A 21,826-nucleotide genomic window follows, 5' to 3' on the forward strand; every position below is an offset into this window, starting at 1 on the left:
ATGGGTTTGGATGTCAGGTTGGTCAACCGGATTTAGGATTTGGCTGTCCGATAGGTATCAGAGAGTGGTGTATGGTGGGGCAGTTTTAAGGAGGCAGAGGGTTACAAGTACCTATATTGTTTAACCTTTATATCATTGACATTGTCAGTGGATTGCAGGGGGATATTCAGTTGTTTGCGAATGATGTGGTATTCATGCAAGAGGATTTGAATAAGCTAGACAGATGGGCAAATGAATGGGGGTATCGGTTAAATGCAGCAAAATGCAAGGTCTTGAGGTTTCAGACACATCGAATGGGAGCTGCATACTCTATTGGAGGAGATATACTGGAGCAAGTAGGGGAGACAAGATATCTGGGGTCAATGATTGAGATGAAAAGTTGAAATTCCGGGGACATATTGCAAAGGGGATGAAGGTAACACAGAAGATTACTGCAATAATGAGAAGGATGCTGACCTGCAGAGATAAGAGTTATCATTCCGCTGTATAAGACCCTGATCAGACCACACTTAGCCTATTGTTCTCAGATTTGGTCCCTAGGATTTGGAGGGGATAAATTAACTGTGGAAAGGGTACAAAGGTGGATAACAAAGACAGTTTCAGGACTGCAATGTTAGTTACAGGGGGTTAGTTGAGAGGTGGTTACAGGGTTGACACTGGGGAGTTCTTTTGCTTAGTTGAACAGCGGGAAAGAGTGATGACAAGGGGCAATCCCTGGAAGTTACGAAAGGAAACTGTGAGCAAGAGAGTGAGGAGTGGTTTCTTTGCATGGAGGGTGGTTGAACCGTGTAATGCATTGCCTGGTATTGTGGTGAGAGCGAGAATTGTCAATGAATTTAAGGAGTGGTATGATTGACTTTGTGTTTCCTAGAAGGAACCTCCCGCGATGAGTCTTTTGACTCCCTGGAGGCCTAAATAATAATAATAATTGTATGATGATACAGTGGCCGTGTGTCCCCTTTATGGGGATGTATAGCACCATTTCAGTTCCCCCAAATTTTATCCAGGCTCTGAATCAGGCCTATGGCTGGGTCAGTATTCGTGACTGTAATCTGTGTGTATTCACAGGACCGGTTTGCCTGCTTGTGGGATGAAAACCCCCAGATAAACTTGTGAAAAAAACCCTGCTGTCCACACCCAAGACCTGCTAACTTGGCTATGGCTGAGGAAGATCCTTAAACTCCTCTTGTCGTCGACGGGAATTGAACCCAGGACACTCCTTCCCCAGGCACATGGTTGCGAAGTGCAAAGCCACTAGATTAACTGCGCGGACTTCCAAAAAAGAATGCATTGCATATGGATAAAGAGAAGAATGGTTCCAGATGTGAAAACTCGATACAAACAATACATATGAAAACCATTGAATAAAATACTATTTAATTTTAATGGAATATTTTTTATTTTAAATGCTTATTTAATATATACATATGTATCTTTCTTAAAGAAGATACTCTTTATTTTAAGGTTACACGTTGATCAGCATTCATATTTCCGAATTTAGGAACATAAAACACGTGTTGAAATTTACTAGCCATTTGAAACCCTTCTTTAATTAATCTTGCAGTGGGTGGAAAATCTTCATCATCACTTTTTTCTTTTTCACACATTTTGGTCAAGTAGCTTTCTAGCATGCATTTAAAGTTGATGGTTTCAATTCTGATAACGCCAACTTAGCCAGTTTGATCAATCCAAGATAGAAAATTTCTTCCACACATCAATAATTGTCAGTAGATTATTCTTATCTAGTTTATCTAAAATGTACTGGAATGTTCTTAAAGAAGATAGTTTGTCAATAATAAAACAGAAATTCTAAAAGGCCCAAATTCACCTGCGCATATGGCTATTAGTTATTAAATTTTATTCGCTGTAACTTTCTGATAGTAGCTGCATTTTTTTATGTGAGACTGGAATTAAATCACTTGAAACACTTTGGCCCTGTTCATACTGCAATGCTGAAATATTTTCTTAGTAAAAGGAACTAAATTAGCACTAATTTTCAATAATTCTCAATAATAATTTTCACTCATTTTGCAGGTTGATTTTTTTTTTTTTTTTTTTTACCACGAACTCTGTAATTAATCGTTGAGATCCTGTTCTGACTAGAACTATGTATATCGCACAATACATGACTTCAGTTCATGTTTAAATACTGAATGAACTGTTCAGTTCATTCAGTATTTGGATCATGTGTAAGAAAATGACTTTGCAATTTACTAGCCATTTTAAGCCCTTCTTTAATTAGTCTTTCAGTGGATGGAATCTTTTCTTTTTCACACATTTTGGCCAAGTAGCTTTCCAGCAGGCATTTAAAGTTGATGGTTTCAATTCTGATAATGCCAACTTCGCCAGTTTGATGAATCCAAGATAGAAAATTTCTTCCACACATCAATAACTGTCAGTAGATTATTCTTTTCTAGTTTATCCAAAATGTATTGGAATGTTCTTATTTAGTAAGTTTTGAAGGTAGCGATCACACCCTGGTCTAGTGGTTGTATTAGGTGGCAGAAAACAAAATTCTACATTTGGGTGTTCTAAAAAAGGATGGCCAGGCGCATTGTCTGTAATCAATAAAACTTTAAAGTCCAGATTTTTTCCCATCAAACAGCATTTAACTTCTGGAACAAATCATTGAACCATTCATTAAAAATTTCTTTTGTAACCTAACCTTTTTTGTTTGCTTTCCAGTGCACTGCAAATGTGTTAAAATCCACACCTTTCGCCCGTGGTCTTAGACACAAACTCTATTGCACGAACAAAACTTTCATGAAAAACACAAGATGTGTAACCATTTCGAATTGTAAACAAGATGATTGTTTAGCAAACAGCTTAACTCCTTCCAAGTAGCTTTATTTAGGCAGGCCTCCCATAACGGACCAACTTAACTTCGTGGAATCAGCATAGCACCCTTCTGCTTCCAGGAACCAATGGCAAGTGAATATAAAGAATCATCTGTCGGCTTAACTTCGGGGAATCATAACTACAAAAATTGATTTTTTTTTTGTTGTTGCCACAACTGTACATTCTGCAGCTTAGAGTAATCCCCGATATTTAAAACATTGAGGGAGTTCCCCAAAATTCAAGTTTAAGTACATATGTACCATTCTAGGAAATGATAATTATAATGGAAGTACCCTATTTAACAGAAACTAAATCCAAACAGAAATTTTAAAAATAAGCACCATTTGAACCGTGTTAAATCAAAATATTCCATGTAAAAATAAATTGCTTTTGTTTTCTAAACAGTGTTATTTTGAAGTCGTGTAAAAAGAGAATTAGCTGTATTTTAATTTTTTATTTATTTATTTTTTTTTTTAGTGGTGTCATCCAGCTTCCTATGTTGAGAGATTTTGTTTTCATTAGACTTGGATTTTTTTTCTTTCTTCTTTGAGAATTGTGGACAGCCAGTGTCCATGATTCTTCTTCTGAAAACATATCTAAGACGTCAAATTTGACTCCCTCTAGGGCTCAGTATATTAATTACTTTGTCTTATTGAGGGGAAGGAGGATATTTTTCTATATGTTAACAGTCCATCTATTAGATATGATGAAGGTATTTTGTCGATCCTCTGTGGTGCACGTTTTTCTAATAATAGGATTTTCGTGTAGTGGGATCATTTCTGGCATATCTTCAGTAGTGTATCCATCTCGATTTTTCTCTTTGATTTGCTTTAAGGAAATAGCAAGCAAGTCATTTGATTCAGTGACCGAGTTTCCCATCCCACCATGGCTGCCCATTCTCTTGCAAGCAATGACTGTACTCAGATGTAGAATGTCAAGGCTACCTCGGGAGTTATACTGACACCACAGAAAGCCTTGAGCTCTGTTCCTGGACAATGAGGAAGGAGACTTACTGTGACATTGTTGACTCTTGTAGCCAGGTCCATTTACAACACACAATTGCTGCAGTTAGAATAGGTTTTTTTTTGGCACCTTATTCCATGTATGCCCTTGCCAAATCATTCTGGTATTCCTGATCAGTGGACTTGCCTTCTGGTCAACAATGTTGCAGTAAGTCTTCTTCTAGTCAAGTCCATTTACAATACATGACTGTTGCATTGCACTTTGAATAGTTTCTTTTTTCTAGATCTACAAAACTTAAAAGATCCTTATTATATATTCCCATGATTTCTCAATTTCTGTTTTAAAGTAAAAAATCTGATCCTGACAACTCCTATTTGGCCTAAAGCCAGCTTATTCTTTCCCAAATTTCTCAAGCCTTGCCACAAGCTGCTTGCATGAATCATATCTGGAACAGTCGATACAGAAATTCTTTGGCAGGTCACATTCAAGTTTTATTTCTGGAATTTGACCTTCTTAACAAGCCTTTTGAATTATGTAGTGTAGTCACTGTAAAACATTTATACCTGCATATTTTACAGCATCAAAATTAGGCTATTGGGCTCAAATACCTGAAAGGATGATGATGATCTTTCAGCATTTATGGTCAAATATTATCTACACCAGTTGCCTTTCCACATTTCTGATGGCTTTTCTACCTCAAGTACTAATATATATATATATATATATATCTTCATTTTTCTTGAATATTTTATACTATTGCTTTCTCACTGCTTATATCATTTTAACAATCTTTCAAAGAATTACTTCAGATATTCAAAATACCTTTATCTTTGGTTCTGATTCCTTTTATAGTACCATTTCCTCCATTTTTAAATAGACTCAATAACACAGTTGATAAATGTTCTGATCTTCTATATTCATGCCATTCTTCTCATGACTTTTGTTTAGTTACTTTTATACAAAGATTTGGAGTGAGGTATCCTGAAAGAAAAAGGTCACCAGTGGTGTGCTGCAAGGATCTGTTTTGGAGTCAATGTTGTTTAAATTGTACATTAATGATATTGGGTCAGGTTTAATGGGAGATTTATAACTGTTTGCAAACAATGCAAAATTGGAGAGAGAATGATGAGAAACAAAGCAGATGTGGTGTTACATGGCTTAGTTGACTAAACTTGAATAGATTGTATGGGTGGACAGGTAAGAGGAACTGTCATTTCATTGTTTCAGAATGAAAGGTTCTGAAATTTGGTTAGCAACAATGGATGCAAAGTATATACTTTGTAGGGGAATTGTTATCAGGTTAATGCAGAAGAAATTTGTCATAGTATGGGAGAAGGAGTAGAACAAGAAGCCATTCCTAGAGAGTGTATGTAAGTAGCAGGCAGGTTCTTTGCATTGAGAATGGTTGATGAGAGGAAGCATTGGCTGACAGTGTAGTGAATGGACAGTTTAAATGGGTGTAAAGCACAGTTTGATGCGTTTTGCATTTAACAGTGTGTATCTCTTGGAACAAATGTTTTGACTTCATGAAAGTCAGGTGTTAATAATATCCTTCCTCATGACTTGTTTAGTTACATTTGCACATAATTTCATTTTTTATTTGTTGCTTATTATGGTATTGGTTGGAATCCCACCATGGTTGAACTTTGGAATTATGTTTTGGGTTGTGACCTATTTTTGTTGCTAAGTGTGAGACTACTCAACTTATTAGGAAAAAAAATGCCTTGAAAAATTATACCATGTTAGGTCTCTAATGAAATATTTTCAAATTATCTCATCTTCCCTCTTGTGTTAGGTTCAATGGTACCAGTCACAGCCAAGTAACTTTGCTTTAGAACCCTGATACTGCTTATGATAGAGTGGTTAATCCTATTTGCATTGTGTACTATGGCTGTAAATTGTTATGTGGTCTGCTGGGATAAAAACAGGAGTTCCTGGGAGGGAAAACCTTGCAATCACCATATGAGACTGGCTAACTCATCTTCAATTGAAAAGTCCTAATAAAGGTTCTTCATGTCCTAGATGGGATCTAAACTTGTCTTTCCAACCAAAGGGGTTCATTTTTCTATACTGCATGAGCTATGGAGGTTCCTAGGATTTCCAAATTATTAACCCTTAATATATCCTTGGTTCCAAATGTTCTACTTCAGTATTGCCTTTCACAGGTAAGAAAGGCAAAACACTAATGAAGCAATGGTTTCTATGAAATGCTATGTACCTTAAACTGGTCAGCTTCCAATTCTCTCTTTCTTTGTGTCAGACATGAGACTGTACTAGTCAGCTAACAGCAGAAAGAAACTTATTCACATTTTGAAACTGCAGGCAGTTCTATCTATAGTTTTTAAATCAAAATGTTAATATTTTCAGGGGATGGAAATTTGAAATTAAAATTAGTTATGCAGAGCAAACAGTCTCTTAGACATATTTCACCATTTTACCCATAGCACTAGTTATATAGGCTATTAGAGCACAAAAGGATAAGGTGAAAGAGATGATTGTATTGGCTGGAACAAATGATTTGAAAGGAGAAAAGTATAGCATGAAAGAGGACATGAAAGAATTACTGGAAGTAGCAAAAGAAAATAGTGAGAGAGGTAAGATAGTAGGTCTGTTGCCATGGTATGACAGAGTAGAGCTGAGAAGGAGAGCCATAATAGTGAAAGACTCGATACGTAGGTTATGCAGGAGGAGTGGTATGGAGTGAGTTTGACTGGTGAAAGGACTTATACAAGAAGGATGGTTTGCATCTGAATGGGTTTAGTTTCAGAGACTGGAAAAAGTGTTGTTGAATGAAGTGGATGTGTAGAATCACGAAAACTATAGCTTTTTTAGGGTGGGGGAGGAACTGTAGAGTGGATATGCAGATATCAGTGGGACAGAAAAGTGTAAGAATGTTTATAATATGCCAAAGTTTAGTACCACTGGTGACAAACCAGAATGAGATAGTATAAAGTGTCAGGATAGTGGTGGGACTTTTGCACTTATGTCCACTAATGCCACAAGCATTTGGAACAAGCAGGAGGAATTTTTAGCATGGGTTAGTTCATCCTGGCCAAAGGATATTGGCATTAGTGAAACATAGCTAACAGAAGATGATATAATTAATGGGACAGAATGTGAAGAATATAGTGTGTTCAGGGAGGATAGAAAAAAGAATAGGGGAAAGGAGTATTATTGATGATGGCTTATGAATTGCAACCAAAGAGAGTAGAAGTTCAACTTCAGGATAGTGAAAATGGCACATTTGAGGCTATCTGGTGTGAGATAGAGGCCAGCAGAACAAAATATACAGTTGGATGCTGCTATAGACCAAGGGATGGAAAAGATGATAGAGATAGGATGCATCTGCAAATAAACTCAATGGGTGGAGAAACATTTAATTATTATGGGAGATTTCAACTATTGGAACATATGAGGGTGATCTGAAAAGTTTGCAGCCTAACAATGAAAAAACTAATTCCAGTGCCATTATCCCATCCCTATAGTGGTTCTCAGTAAGATCTGCAAAAAAATACCTCTCTACAGCTGCAATCACCTCTTGATTTGAAGAAAAACACTGACCAGTGAGGAAGAGTTTTGGGGAAGAGATAGAAGTCAGAGCAAGCCAAATCTGGGGAATAGGGTGGATGTTCAAACAATTCGTAGTGCTGATGAAAGATGATTTTTTTTTTTTTCTGCAAACTGGGAATTTTTTCGTCTAGTCTGGTTAAAAGATCGGAATAATATTCTCCAGTTATTGTTTAACCCTTTTCAAGATAATTAATAAACAAAATGCCTTTAGCATCCCAAAACACCAATGCCATGATGCTTCCTGCTGATGGAACCGACTTTGTTTTCTTTGGTGCTGAGCAACTGGCTTCTATCCACTGTTTTGACTGCTCTTTCTGGTGTGTAATGGTGGATCCAAGTCTCCTCCATAGTAATAAATCAATGCACAAAATCAGTTTTATTCTTGTTAAAACGCTCCAAGCACTGTTCAGAGATTTTCATGCGAGTACATTTTTGATCTACTGTGAGCAAGCATGGCACCCATCTTGCACAAAGCTTTTTCATTTGCAATTCTTCATGCAAAATATATCCTACATGTTCTTTTGAAATTCCTATAGTCTCAGCAATTTCATGCGCTTTGACTCGCTGGTCATCCAATAACATATCGTGCACTTGATGAATGATTTCTGGAGGTGTTACACTTTTTAGATGTCCTTCACATGGATCATCTTCAAGGCTGATACGGCCATGTTTAAAGTCGGCAGCCCATTTCTTAATTGTCAAAAATGAAGGAGAAGAGTGGCCATAAACTTTTACGAAATTCGAATGAATTTCTTTTGCCGTTAAACCTTCTTTTACAAAGAATTTTATAACAGCACAATACTCAATTTTATTTTATCCATTTCAAGGGATACCGACAACACTTTTGCTTCAGACAGCTGTATAAAACAAACTACTTGATAGAATGACTTCAATTTCACATGGATGCTTATCACAGATGTACCAACTTAGAAAAAAAAATCTTGCCAATAGTGTTGCCAGCTATGGTCGACTGCAAGAACTTTTTTGACCACCCTTGTAGATTGGAAGGAGGAGAGGACACATGGAAGGAAAGAAATGGAATTTATGCAGTTTCTAAGGGATAATTACCTGAAATAGCATGTGATGGAATATATTAGGCTTTTGAGAGTGCTCAATCTAGTAATTGCATCTGAGATGTCTATAACGAATATGACCACACTGCCACCAACTGGTGAGCGTGATCATATGGTCTTGACCTGGGAGGTGACTAAACATATGGAATTTTCAGTTAAGACAGTATATATGTGGACTGGTAAGTATGACAAGCTTATAAGATTACTTGGATCAGTGGCATGGCATGTAAAACTGCAAGGGCTGGATGTTGATAGTGCATGGGAAGTGGTAAAGAAGTTTTTGAGGGAGGTAATAGCAGACTGCAAATCAAGTGGGAGTTAAATGAATGAATTTCATCATTAAGCTGGTGCTACAAAAAATTGAGGTCGGAATTCAACGATAAAGAAATCCAGCAGGCACATGAGCAGTAGAAAGCATAGGCCAGAAGAATAAACATTGCAGTAAGAAAAGCAAAAGCAACTTATGAAAGGAAATTTGCAGTGCAGGCCAAAGATAATCCCAAGCAGTTATTTCAATATGTTGCAAGTAAAAGGAAGAATGTTTATGGCAGAATGATTTTAATGAATGCTGATGGTAGGCAGAGACATCGTGAGAAATTTTGGCGCCTATAGCCAGGAAAGAAAATTGCGGCTATGTAAAATTAGCACCTATGGCCGGGGCCACATTGGCCATAGCCTCACTACGCCTCTAATGGTAGGGAGTGAATCAATCAAAATAGTAGAATCATTATGTGAACACTTTGCAAGAGTATATATTGCAGTAACAAGAAAGGCAAAGACTTATATATGGGAACTAAGATAAATGAAAGGGAGATGTATAGCATATTACAGAACCTTAGTGTGAATACAGCTGTGGGACAGGCTGGCATACCGGCTGAAGTTTTGCGTGAAGTGGAGAGAGAGAATTGTTAGTGCCCTTAACCATATTGTTTAATCTAAGTCTCAGCTCTAGGTTAGTCTCGAGGGAGTGAAAAGAAGGGAAAATAGTTCCACTGCATAAAGGAGGCTCCAAGACTGATGTAGCAAATTACTGACCAATCAGCATATCAGGAATGGTGGTTAAAGTATTGGAGAAGTTGATCAAGATCAAAATACAGGAATAGATAGATGAGGTAGCATGCTTTTGTGAAGGGTAAGTTATGCCTTAGTAACTTACTCATGTTCTATAATACAGTGACAGATGAGTTGGATAAAGGTAATGGGTTTACAGTTGGATCTGTTGGACTTTTCAAAGTCCTTTGACAAGAAGGCCTGTGACTAGTGGCATGCCACAGGGTTCTGTTCTAGGACTGCTACTGTTTAATTTGTGCATTACAAATATAGGAAAGGATCTGAGAGGAACTGTTCAGTTATTTGTTGATAATGGGAAGTTGGGTAGAACAATACTTAATACAGATGATGTCAAAATTTTGCAGGATGATTTGGATAGATTGGCAGACTGGGAAAAGGAGAATGGATGTCAGTTTAATGTGGCCAAGTATAAGGTTATGCATTTTGGGGTGATTACCAGCTGTATACCACATTGGTGGAACTGTACTCCAGGAAATTGATGTTGGGAGTGTCAGTGGATAGGGAGTTAAAGTTTAGGGGACACAGCAAAAGTAACTGAAGCAGATCATAAGATTACTTACTGAAGAATACTTTGACAAGAAGAGACAAGCAGGTTATTGTTCTTCTTTATGAAGCCATGATACAACCCCCATCCTGAATGGTGCCAGGGTTTCTTGGTAATGAGGAGGAGGTGAAGCAGATCCAGAGGCCAGTGACCAAGATGGTAGCAGGTCTATGAATGAACCTTACAGAAACTTGTTGATAGGCAGAAAAGGGGTGATATGATTGAGGCATACAAATTACTCAGGGGTTTTTACAAAATTAATTCAGAGGAAATTTTTCAGAATAGGTCTGGTGGTGGGAGAACTAGGGGACATCTATGGAAACTGAGTAAGAGTATAGTTAGCAAGGGTGTTAGAACTAGGTTTTTTGCTTGGAGAATAGGGAATGAATGGAATAGATTGCCAAAGTCTGTTGTGGTTGCCATGACTGTGAATAAGTTTAAAGCAAAGTCTGATAGACACTGTACAAATGTTGGACAGTTCTTGGCATGATGTTTAGGGCCTCTCTCAATGAGTCTAAGGACTCCTTGGAGTTGTAATAATATTAAAAAATATTGTTATCAAATTAGAAGGGAAGATTATTTATGATCTTGTATACAAAGCAATTAATCTTACCTTAGCAAGTCTGATACCCATCACCCACTGCTTATGAATTCTTTCATCTTCTGCACAAAGATATTTGATGTACTTAGAAGATTTGGTCTGAATCTGTGGATGCTGAATAATAAAGAATGGATGTCATTAATTAACTAAGATACATAACAAAAAAATTGTCTTTAACCTTTGATTTTTTAACGATATTTGTGACATAATGATTAGAAATATATACATGTTAGCACAAGAATAATGTTTTTTGCCAAATATTTCAGTCTGAATATTACAGACCATCTTCAGTGGCTACATCGGAATAGTTTTAAAAACAAAGTGGAATACGAACAATTGATCATTCATACACAGAACGTGCTGCATGATGTCATATCGCATAATTAAAGATATTAATTCCGAAATTCATATAATGATCTTAAATAATATTATACTGATAAATAAATAAATAAATTTAATGTGTTATCCTGATTAAACTTTCCCAAATTTTTGATATAGATATACAGTCATTATGATTCAAGTTAGGACGTTGAAGTAAGGCCTCTACACTTTCTTTAAATAAACGTTAAAATTTGGACCAAAGGATGTTGTGGTTTGTTTCTAATCCATGCTGAGCTAATCCAGATTTCTCAGGTTTGTTGTGTTGAATTGATGACTGGTGCCCTTGAATTCTTTTTTCTGTGGAACGTCCGGTTTGCCCAAAGTAAGAAAGATTACAATTATAAGGAACCTGATACACACCAAGTGGAGACAAAGTTGAGCGTTTATCTTTAGCTGGAGGAAACTGGGGGATAATTTGTTAATAGGTGTATAAGTGGCTGTTAGATCATATTTCTTTAGAATTCTCGAAATTGGTTCTGGAATCCCGGATGTAAGGAATTGGAACTCGATGAAATATTTGGCAAATTAAACATTATTCTTGTGCTAACGTGTATATATTTCTAATTGTATTTAACCTATTTTCTTGAATTCAGTACTACTAATTAATGATACCTGAACTAATATCTAAGGATTCAAATATTATCTTATTTTAGTTGTCTTACATGGTATTTGATTTTTCTTGTTGAGAGCTCATACGCTGGTTAAACATGATAACTAAAACATAATAACTAATATTTAAGGAATTGACAGCGTATACTAGAAATATAAATTAAATAAACTTTAATATATACTTTCCGATATTTTGGCAAACGTCACGTTGCCATCTTCTTGGGAACTTAATACAAAGACACGTGCACACAAATACTACATAACAGCAAATGAGAACTGAAGCTAGGAAGCTAACGTTTCCCTAAAGTCCTGATGGTGCCCCCCTGGTGGGCTATATTGGGGTTCTTGGCCTTTGGGCTGAAGTTCTTCTGATAAATGTTTCCCAAATTTGGGGAAGTCTCATGCATCCAAATATGTTGAGGTTTGGCATGTTCCTAAGGTCTGAGGCTGATTCCATGAATAGTCTTTCATACTTGAACTTGCTGCGGTGTATGACTGTGGCTTTCTTCCATCTTATTCTGTGGCGAGTATCCAGAGCGTGGTCTGCAAGCCCAGAGTGGCTGTACTGGTGAAATCGGATGTAATCCTTGTGTTCTGAGATTCTGATATTTGCTGTCCTGCCTGTTTGGCTAAAGTAAGACAATTTACAGCTGCAAGGGACCTGGTATACACCAGGTAGGTCTAGGGGAAGTGGTGGTTTTTAGTGGAGCGGATAAGGGATGCCAATTTTCTATGTGGTCTGTAACAAGTGGTTAAGTCGTGTTTTCTTAAGATTTTGTTGATTTTTTCCAAAGTGCCTCGGATGTAGGGAATGGTGATGGATTTAGAGTAATCCTTTTTGTGAAGGGGAGGGGGTGGTGGGTTGTGGATAACTGGGTTAAGTATTTTCTGGATTTTTTGGGGGGGGTAGCCATTGGCTGAGAAAGTGTCATGGATGTGATTTAGTTCAGTGGTTACGGCTTGATCAGTTGAACAGATTATTTTTGCCCTGTTGAATAGTGTCTTAATAACTCCATATTGTTGTGAGGGAGGGGGGGGGTGATGGGATTGTTGGGGAATGTATCTGCCTGTATGGGTGGGTTTTCTATAAACCGAGAAAACCAAGGTTCCATCAGGTTGGTGGGTGACGTGTGTCTAGGAAGGGGAGGTTATTGTTTTCCTCTTTTTCCAGGGTGAACTTGATTCTAGGGTGTTGGTTGTTTAAGTGTGTTAGGAAGGAGAGGAGTGAATCCGGGCCATGTGGCCAAATAGCAAACACATCAATGTAGCGAAGCCATATGGTAGGTTTTTGTGGGGCTGAGTTTAAGGCTCTACAAAAGTCTCCATAAAGAAGTTGGCCAAGGGTGGGGAAAGTGGTGAACCCATGGCTGTCCCCTCTATCTGTTTGTAGAATTTTTCCTGCCAAACGAAATAGCCTGAGTTCATTGTGAACTGAAATAGGGCTGAGATATTGGGAGGAAATTTAGCTTGGATTAGCTCTAGGGTTTCTTTGACGGGTACATTCTAGAATAGGGAGGAGAAGCCAAAACTGACCATTATGTCATTATGTTGCAGTGTAAGGTTTTTTTTACTGGCTTTGAAGTGGCCTGAGTTTTTTTATGTGTGATGGTGTGTTGCCAGTATAGTGTGAGAGCGCTTTGGCTTTCTCCTCCCTATTCACGAATGTACACCTGAAAGAAACCCTAGAGCTAATCCAAGCTAAATTTCCTCCCGATATCTCAGCCCTATTTCAGTTTACAATGAACTCAGACTATTTCGTTTGGCAGGAAAAATTCTACAAATAGATAGAGGGGACAGCCATGGGCTCATCACTTTCCCCACCCTTGGCCAACTTCTTTATGGAGACTTTCGAAGAGAAAGCCTTAAACTCAGCCCCACAAAAACCTACCATATGGCTTCGCTACGTTGATGATATGTTTGCTATTTCGCCACATGGCCCGGATTCACTCCTCTCCTTCCTAACACACTTAAACAACCAACATCCTAGAATCAAGTTCACCCTGGAAAAAGAGGAAAACAATAACCTCCCCTTCCTAGACACACTAGTCACCCGCCAACCTGATGGAACCTTGGTTTTCTCAGTTTATAGAAAACCCACCTATACAGGCAGATACATTCACCAACAATCCCATCACCCCCCCCCCCCCTCACAACAATATGGAGTTATTAAGACACTATTCAACAGGGCAAAAATAATCTGTTCAACTGATCAAGCCCTAACCACTGAACTAAATCACATCCGTGACACTTTCTCAGCCAATGGCTACCCCCCCAAAAAATCCAGAAAATACTTAACCCAGTTATCCACAACCCACCACCCCCTCCCCTTCACAAAAAGGATTACTCTAAATCCATCACCGTTCCCTACATCCGAGGCACTTCGGAAAAAATCAACAAAATCTTAAAACATGACTTAACCACTTGTTACAGACCACATAGAAAATTGGCATCCCATATCCGCTCCACTAAAGACCAACCACTTCCCCTAGACCTACCTGGTGTATACCAGTTCCCTTGCAGCTGTAAATTGTCTTACTTTGGCCAAACAGGCTGGACAGCAAATATCAGAATCTCAGAACACAAGGATTACATCCGATTTCACCAGTACAGCCACTCTGGGCTTGCAGACCACGCTCTGGATACTCGCCACAGAATAAGATGGAAGAAAGCCACAGTCATACACCGCAGCAAGTTCAAGTATGAAAGACTATTCATGGAATCAGCCTCAGCCCTTAGGAACATGCCAAACCTCAATAGATTTGGATGCATGAGACTTCCCCAAATTTGGGAAACATTTATCAGAAGAACTTCAGCCCAATGGCCAAGAACCACCAATATAGCCCACCAGGGGGCACCATAGGATTTTAGGGAAACGTTAGCTTCCTAGCTTCAGTTCTCATTTGCTGTTATGTAGTATTTGTGTGCACGTGTCTTTGTATTAAGTTCCCAAGAAGATGGCAACGTGACATTTGCCGAAATATCGGAAAGTATATATTAAAGTTTATTTAATTTATATTTCTAGTATACGCTGTCAATTCCTTAAATATTAGTTACCGGCATTTGATTTTAGATTACCTTATTTACTTGAATATAATTCGCCCTGCATATATTTCGCACCCCTGATTTTACTTTACAAAAAAAGAAATTAAATGTTTCACATATACCTCGCACATGTAAAAAGGTTAAAACTTTAAAAAATAGTAAAAAAAGTCAGTCTTCACAAATGTGAAGACCAATGTGGCTATTATTCCTAACGGTCTTCCACCTTTACTATAGCTCTTGGATATATCGGTCAACAAACCATTCAAGGACTACGTATGAAAATTCTTCACGGAGTGGATGGCAGCTGCTGCTGCGATCTGACTCCGTCAGGGAAGATTAAGAGATGTGCAACTGGATTTTTGAGAGCTTTGGACATGATTTCACCAGAAATAATTTCCAAGAGTTTTTTTTAAAACTGGCATCTCTAATGCCCTGGATGAGAACGAAGATGACACTATTTGGGTAGATTGACAATGCACACAAGGAAACTGCTCTCGAGACCGGAAGTAGCGATAGTGAATAGGAGATTCTTGGTAAGTCATATCCATTTTCAGTTTGTTTTTTTTTAAATCATGGTGATCTTATGATTCTGAAATGATAAAGACAAACAATAATGAAACTGTTTGTTTGAATTAAATTAGCTGCATTGTGGCTAAAGACTCAAATATATCGCGTGATGAAGACAAGCAGCAGATCCCGTAAATAACGTTGATAATTAAAATTTAAATGCATTAATTTTATAAATAACATGAGCAATTTATTATTCATTCGTATGGGGTTCCCCATCCGTTAAGACGTTTTGAGCCCACTTAATAAGAGATTAAGTATATGTATTTTATAACTGTAAATTAGTGTGTTCACAGGGCCAGTTTGCCTGTTCGGAGGGATGAAACACCCAAGTTTCCAGGTTAAAAATCCCCTACCTTTGTATGAGACTGGCTAACTCATCTTTAGTTGAAAGAGACCAGATAAAGGTTCTTCCTCACGTCTTAGACGGGAATCGAACCTAGGTCTTTCCAGTCAAACAGATTCAAGTATACCGACTGAGCTGCAGAGGCTTTATGTGAGCAATTAAAACTACAATGAATACTGAGGATTTAATTATCAACATCAATTCAGTTTTTTCCTGAAAAACTTTAGTTTCCAAAAATCCCTGCCTATATCTCGCACCATGATTTTTTAACTTTCATTTTGAGGGAAAATGTGCGAGTTATATTTGAGTAAATATGGTAATTGTAAAAAATTCTTTAGTTATTTTTATTAACATTAACATTTCTTTTTTCAGGATGTTCCCAAACAGGAAGGTGGTTGAATCTATTCTACACTACCCTGGTGAATGGGGAAAGAGTTAAGAAGAAAACACAGTCAAAAGGAGGATCCCAAAGAGTGATCATAGAATTCAAATGAATGAAACAGAAGAATTTTAGTTCATCAAATATGAAGTTGTACTACTGTGAATGTAAACAGATGGTTGACGGTACGAACAGTAAATCGTGAACCAATCAAAATGTCGATAGCATTTCAAGTGGTCAAATACAAAAGAACAGGGAATTCAAAATAGAAATTGACTAGGTAGTGTTAGGCAGGATAAAAATTGGTAGATACTGAAAAGAAGAATCGCAAAGAAGTTAGTTTTAAAAGTAGAATCAGATTTTTGAGGCTACATAGCAAAATCTGAAGAAAATTGATTAATGCAAACTGGAACATGTGTAGGCAAAGTTATTTGCAAGGATATAAAAATAAGACCTCCATATTGGATATAGGAACTTCAAGAAAAAGTTAATGAAAAGATCAACAAATAAGAAATGCAGAAAATTATGTGCATATGTAACTAAACAAGTCATAGGGAAGAATATTATTAACACCTGACTTTCATGGAGTCAAAACAAAACATTTCTTGCAAGAGATACACACTGTTAAATGTAAAGCTCATCACGTCAGGCAATGCATTCCACTCACCAACCACTCTCAATGCAAACAACCTGCCTTCTACTTACATACACTCTCCTACAGTTTCCAGGAAAAGCTTCTTGTTCTACCCCTTCTCCCATACTATGACAAATTTCTTCTGCATTAACATGATAACAATCCTTTACCAACTTAAACATCTCAATCATATCCTCTCTCCTCCTATTCATGAGGCTTCACAAATTGCATTACCTGAATCTGGCTTCATATTCTGCATTTCAAAGACCAGTTACCACCTTTGTTAATCTTCTCTGGGCTCTTTCTAACATATCCTCATCACCATGAAAACCAGATAACCAAAATCTGTGCACAGTAATCTCTGCGACCTGATCAAGGTCTTATACAATGGAACCATAACCTATTTATATTTGCATGTCATGTCCTCTGCTTCACCATAATTCGATATTTTATGTTGAGCCCATACATAGAGAATGGTTAATCAACCTATAGTACATTTTTAGACAAAGTACATTAACAGTGTTTATTAGTACTATTGCCAACCGTTGCATATCTCCAGTTAAACCTGCTCCAATATCGTTAATATACAAGTTATACAACAACGGTCTCAAAAGAGATTCCTCCAGCACACTGTTTCAAAAATGACCTTCTTTTGGGGATCTGCCCCAGCTTAGTGTGAATGACTATATAAATGTAAAACTATTCCATGTTTGAAAGGTTGTAAGCATTAGACACAAAAGTAGTAAAGCATAATGAGGATTAAATTTGAGAATTCAAAAAAAGACATCACACAAATTAAACGTACCTCTTTCAGTTTTGGGTTTCCTACAGTTCAGTCTATTCAAGAAATAACTAGAGGACATCAAATAAAACTTAGAAATAGCAAAACTCTGAGCATTTAGAAGGAGTGATGTCTTCTACTTAAACCAAATGATTATATGATCATGTGTTCTACTGCAGAGAACTATGGTGCCGTGTTCTGAGGTCTACAGAATGATTTATATAAAATTAAAATGCCATTTTTGTGTTATCTGAATTATTAGAAACATCAAGATCTACCATAACTAGTCATAAACTTTGATTCACATTGCTATATTTCAATGTGGTGAAAAAAATCTTGCAGTGCCACCAAAACCTCAGTTCCTGTCTAATCTTTCACAAGAAAGATTCTCATGTCTCTTCCCCTAACTTTTGATAATACCCAAGTATTCAAACATAATCAAATTTCCCCCTCTTAGTCTGATCTAGTCCAGCCTTTATGAGTACAAACATCTCAGCCATATCTTCTGCATCCACTAAAAAAAATGTACTTTTCTGTTCAAGGTACTACTTCTCATCTGTACAGCTACTCCGTACAAATCTTAAATCTGTCCAACTATGGAATACTGTTCACATACGTATGAAGGATGCACCAAAATCCTCTCTAAGATGCTTGATGTTATTTAGAAGAGGGCAATACAGTTAACTAATGATCCCTCCCTCAGAGATCTACTTAATCTCTCTCTCACACACACATATAAACATTCAGTTTCTACCTTATTGTCTGTTCTAAAGATACTTTCCTGCACAGCACTTTGCTGAACTGGCCACTATCATTCCTCCTAAACTGTAAGAACAAGAGCAAGAACAGCTGCTGGTCAACACCCATTTACAGTCTAGTTCCAAACTTGCTGAACCAACTTCTTCACCTCCTCTGTTCTTTCGAGCAGCCCCCTCACGCTGTCTTCCCAAAAGACCGTAACTTTTAGCTGTTAAAAAAAAAAAGAAAAAAAGAAAAAAGATCTATAGCATATCAGTGCCAATACATGCCACTGATATGCTATAGATCTTGTTACCTTTTGTGTATAGATCACACACACACACACACACACACACACACACACACACACACACACACACACACACACTTAGCAAACAAAAGGACTTATATATACCTAATGGACTACATTCAAATGGTTTTGGGGTTAGCTGTTTGTAGAAAGGTTGTTTAGTGAGAATTTGGAAGTATAAAACCAGGAAAACTAGAGATATTGAGGAGGAGGGAGATTGTTGGTTGCTACTATAGATCAGGGAGTCCACAGGAAGATGTAGAAGCCATGCATCAGCAGATTAATACAATGAGTGCAAGCCAAGCAATTCTTGTGAGAAACTTCAACTATGGGGACATGGCTAGATAATGAAAGTAGAATTTATACATATAAATTAAAGATGCCACGAAATTATATGCTTGGTTTCATCCTTTATTCAAGTGTAAGCAAATAAAGTTTGCATGAGAAGTTAAAAAAGTTGTATACGGAGGCTAATGACTTCACATCAATTGCCTTAGTATTCCAAAATGCAAGGCACATATCCTTACAGACATGTATAATGCTATGCATTATAAGGAGGACCACTACCTACCCAGACCAGTTTCAACCTTTATTGAGGTCTCAAGAGTGGGAGCCAGATCCAGAAGAGGAACCAAGGTTAAAGTAATGCAGAAGTCATATTTCCCATATTATTATTATTATTATTATTATTATTATTATTCGTGACACCTCCAAGGAGTCTGAAGACTCATCGCGGGAGGACACCCACTGTACAACCCTCCATCTCCACCACTACTCTGATCCTCTACTATCAATCATCTACATCAGCGCCATCCACCCACCACCACAGCTAGTATTTTTTGTCTGTAAATTGGGTGTGTTCTGAAGGGCCAATTTGTCTGTATGTGGGATGAAAAACCAGAGTTTCCGGGAGAAAAAACCTGTCTACCTCCGTATGAGATCAGCTAACTCACCTTTGATTGAAAGAGTCCATATAAAGATTCCTCCCATCACGACAAGAATCGAACTTAGGACTTTTCCAATCGAAGGGCGCAAATGTACATATACAAGTGATCAAAAGGTGTCAAACCTTATTACTAAAATACTCTGGATTATAGAGATAGATATTGTAAGTTTTTTCACTTGGTTATACTATAAAGATAGAGGGGACCAGGAGTTTGAGAGTGTTAAATCTAATAATAACATCAGAAGATATATCCATAATCAAGGGAGAGGGAGACCATGCAAGTCCTGTTCTGGGAAGTTGCCAAATGTGGGATGCTCTGTCAAGAAAGAGTTTATGTTGAACTGTAAAGCTGGTAATTCTAAGGAAGGATTTTGGAGGATTGCCATAATTTGAGACAAGAAAAGTGTCAATAGTGCATTAGAAGTGGCCAGAGATTGTTTGAGAGAAGCAGTATCAGACTGAATATATCGTAAGGAGGATAAACCAAGTGGATGAGTAGAGATATAAAGCAAGGGCTGCAAAAAAAAAAAAAAAGAAAGAAAACACTATAGGGAATATATATATAAAGAAAAGGTGATCAGCATACTCACAGTAATCAGTACTAATGGTAGAAAGGTAACAGAAGTAAAAGAAATAGTTCAGTTGTTGAGAAATCATTTTAGAAAGGTCTGGCATTTAGGTGGAGATTTTGCAGTTGCTGATGTGAGAAAGATGCATGTCAAAATTCAGACAGATAAACAGGTGTTCAAGCATATTGAAGAATACAGTAGTGGGACTATATGGAATGGTAGCCCGTGTACTACGTGAATGTGCAAGAGAACTAGCATTGTCTATGATGAAGTTGTTCAAACTAAGTCTCAGCTCTGGCTAGTTTCCATGGGAGTGGAGAAAGGGTAAGATAAGTCCGTTGCATAAAGGTGGCTCCAAGACAGAAGTAGTAAACTACAGACTAATTAATATATCAGGAATGGTGGTTAAAGATAAAATCCAACAGTGAGTAGATAGGGATACGATACGATAGTGGGCAGCATGGCTTTGTAAAGGGTAGGTCCTGTCGTAGTAATTTATTCACATTTTATAAGAAAATGATAGCAGAATTGGATAAAGGAAATGGCTACAACCATGATACTGATGGTCTTTGCAAAGGCATTTGGCAGAATACCACATAGAAAACTATTACAAAAGTTGGAGCAAATGGGAATGGATATCAAGCTAGTAGCATAGATATTGGGTGGGTGGCTGGCTGACAAACACCAGAGAATGAGGATATCTAGTGGAGTCTCAGCTCTGGCAAGGGACTCTATGCAACAGACTTATCTTACCCTCTCTCCACGGGAGTGGAGAGAGGGTAAGATAAGTCTGTTGCATAAAGGTGGCTCCAAGACAGAAGGTAAACTACAGACTAATTAATATATCAGGAATGGTGGTTAAAGATAAAATCCATTTCTTTAGGACACATAACCCAAAATAGTTATGTGCCCTATTTTGGGTTATGAAGAAATTCATTGAGTGCATATGGAAGAGTGTGTGAGAGACATCACTTATGGCAGAACTGGACCAGCGCTTCATAAAATCACATTCTTAATTCTGCTCACCCTAACGAAGATTCTTTCACTCATCAAGTGATCCGGAAGAAATCAGAAAACGTTTTTGGATGCTATGATGAGCTTGAGAGAAGAATCTATTGAATCAATAGAGATTGCCCTTAATCTGGTCCATCTTAATACCAACCTTAGCTATAACCTAAAACATGTGCGCCAATCAGTAGAGACCCTACCAAGAATCAACAACTAAACAAACTTAACTCTTTATTGGGCAATGTATTTTCACTTGATCTGGATACAGTTCAAAAACTAAAAACTCATTGTGCAAGACCACCTAAAATTTATGGCTTATGCAGGATATCCTTTTTGACCGTGCAATTGCATAGGTAGCCCTACACACAAAATTTGTCTCTTTCAAATCTCCTCTCTCCCTTAACCGTCCATTCCTTTTCTTATATTAAAGACATAAGCAACTTTATATCAAAACATAAAGGCTTGAGACTTACAGATTTAAGTCTCTCTAGTAAGCTTTGATAACATAGCTTCACTTTTTACAAATGTTTCTCTAGCTGATACCCTGAAATTTTTATCATCTAAGTTTCCATTGGATATTTTAGTCCTCTTTCTATCCAAAAAAAAGGAACATAAATGGCACGTTAAATTTAATAACTATGGTAAACCTGGCCTTTCTCGTCATGCCCTGAATACTCTACACAGAATTGACTGGAAAGGTACCTGTTGTTTACATCGCACCAAAATGTGGTATGAGCATAAATTTAAGGAGGACTGCGAAATTCTTATTAAGCACCCTAATCTTAACAATAATGGTGGTCTAAAAATCTCAAGAATATGGACAGCACATATTCTACCCACTTAACTTTTTGGTCAA

The 21,826-nt window shown here is 37.4% G+C and overlaps 1 protein-coding gene across 2 annotated transcripts in view; it reads right to left on the reverse strand.

Annotated features, from left to right (window-relative positions):
- Positions 1–21,826, reverse strand: part of LOC150100527 (uncharacterized) — a 551,917-nt gene that overhangs the window by 22,064 nt on the left and 508,027 nt on the right. For both annotated transcript variants that reach the window (XM_090402464.1, XM_090402463.1), the window contains one exon: positions 10,673–10,774. In XM_090402464.1, coding sequence (XP_090258590.1) covers positions 10,673–10,774 — 102 coding nt within the window. The remainder of the gene's footprint in view (positions 1–10,672; positions 10,775–21,826) is intronic.

Source organism: Typopeltis vanoorti, chromosome 13 (genome assembly GCF_054136105.1).
Source record: "Typopeltis vanoorti isolate ZY-2024b chromosome 13, IOZ_Tvanoo_1.0, whole genome shotgun sequence".
NCBI classification, from domain to species: domain Eukaryota; kingdom Metazoa; phylum Arthropoda; class Arachnida; order Uropygi; family Thelyphonidae; genus Typopeltis; species Typopeltis vanoorti.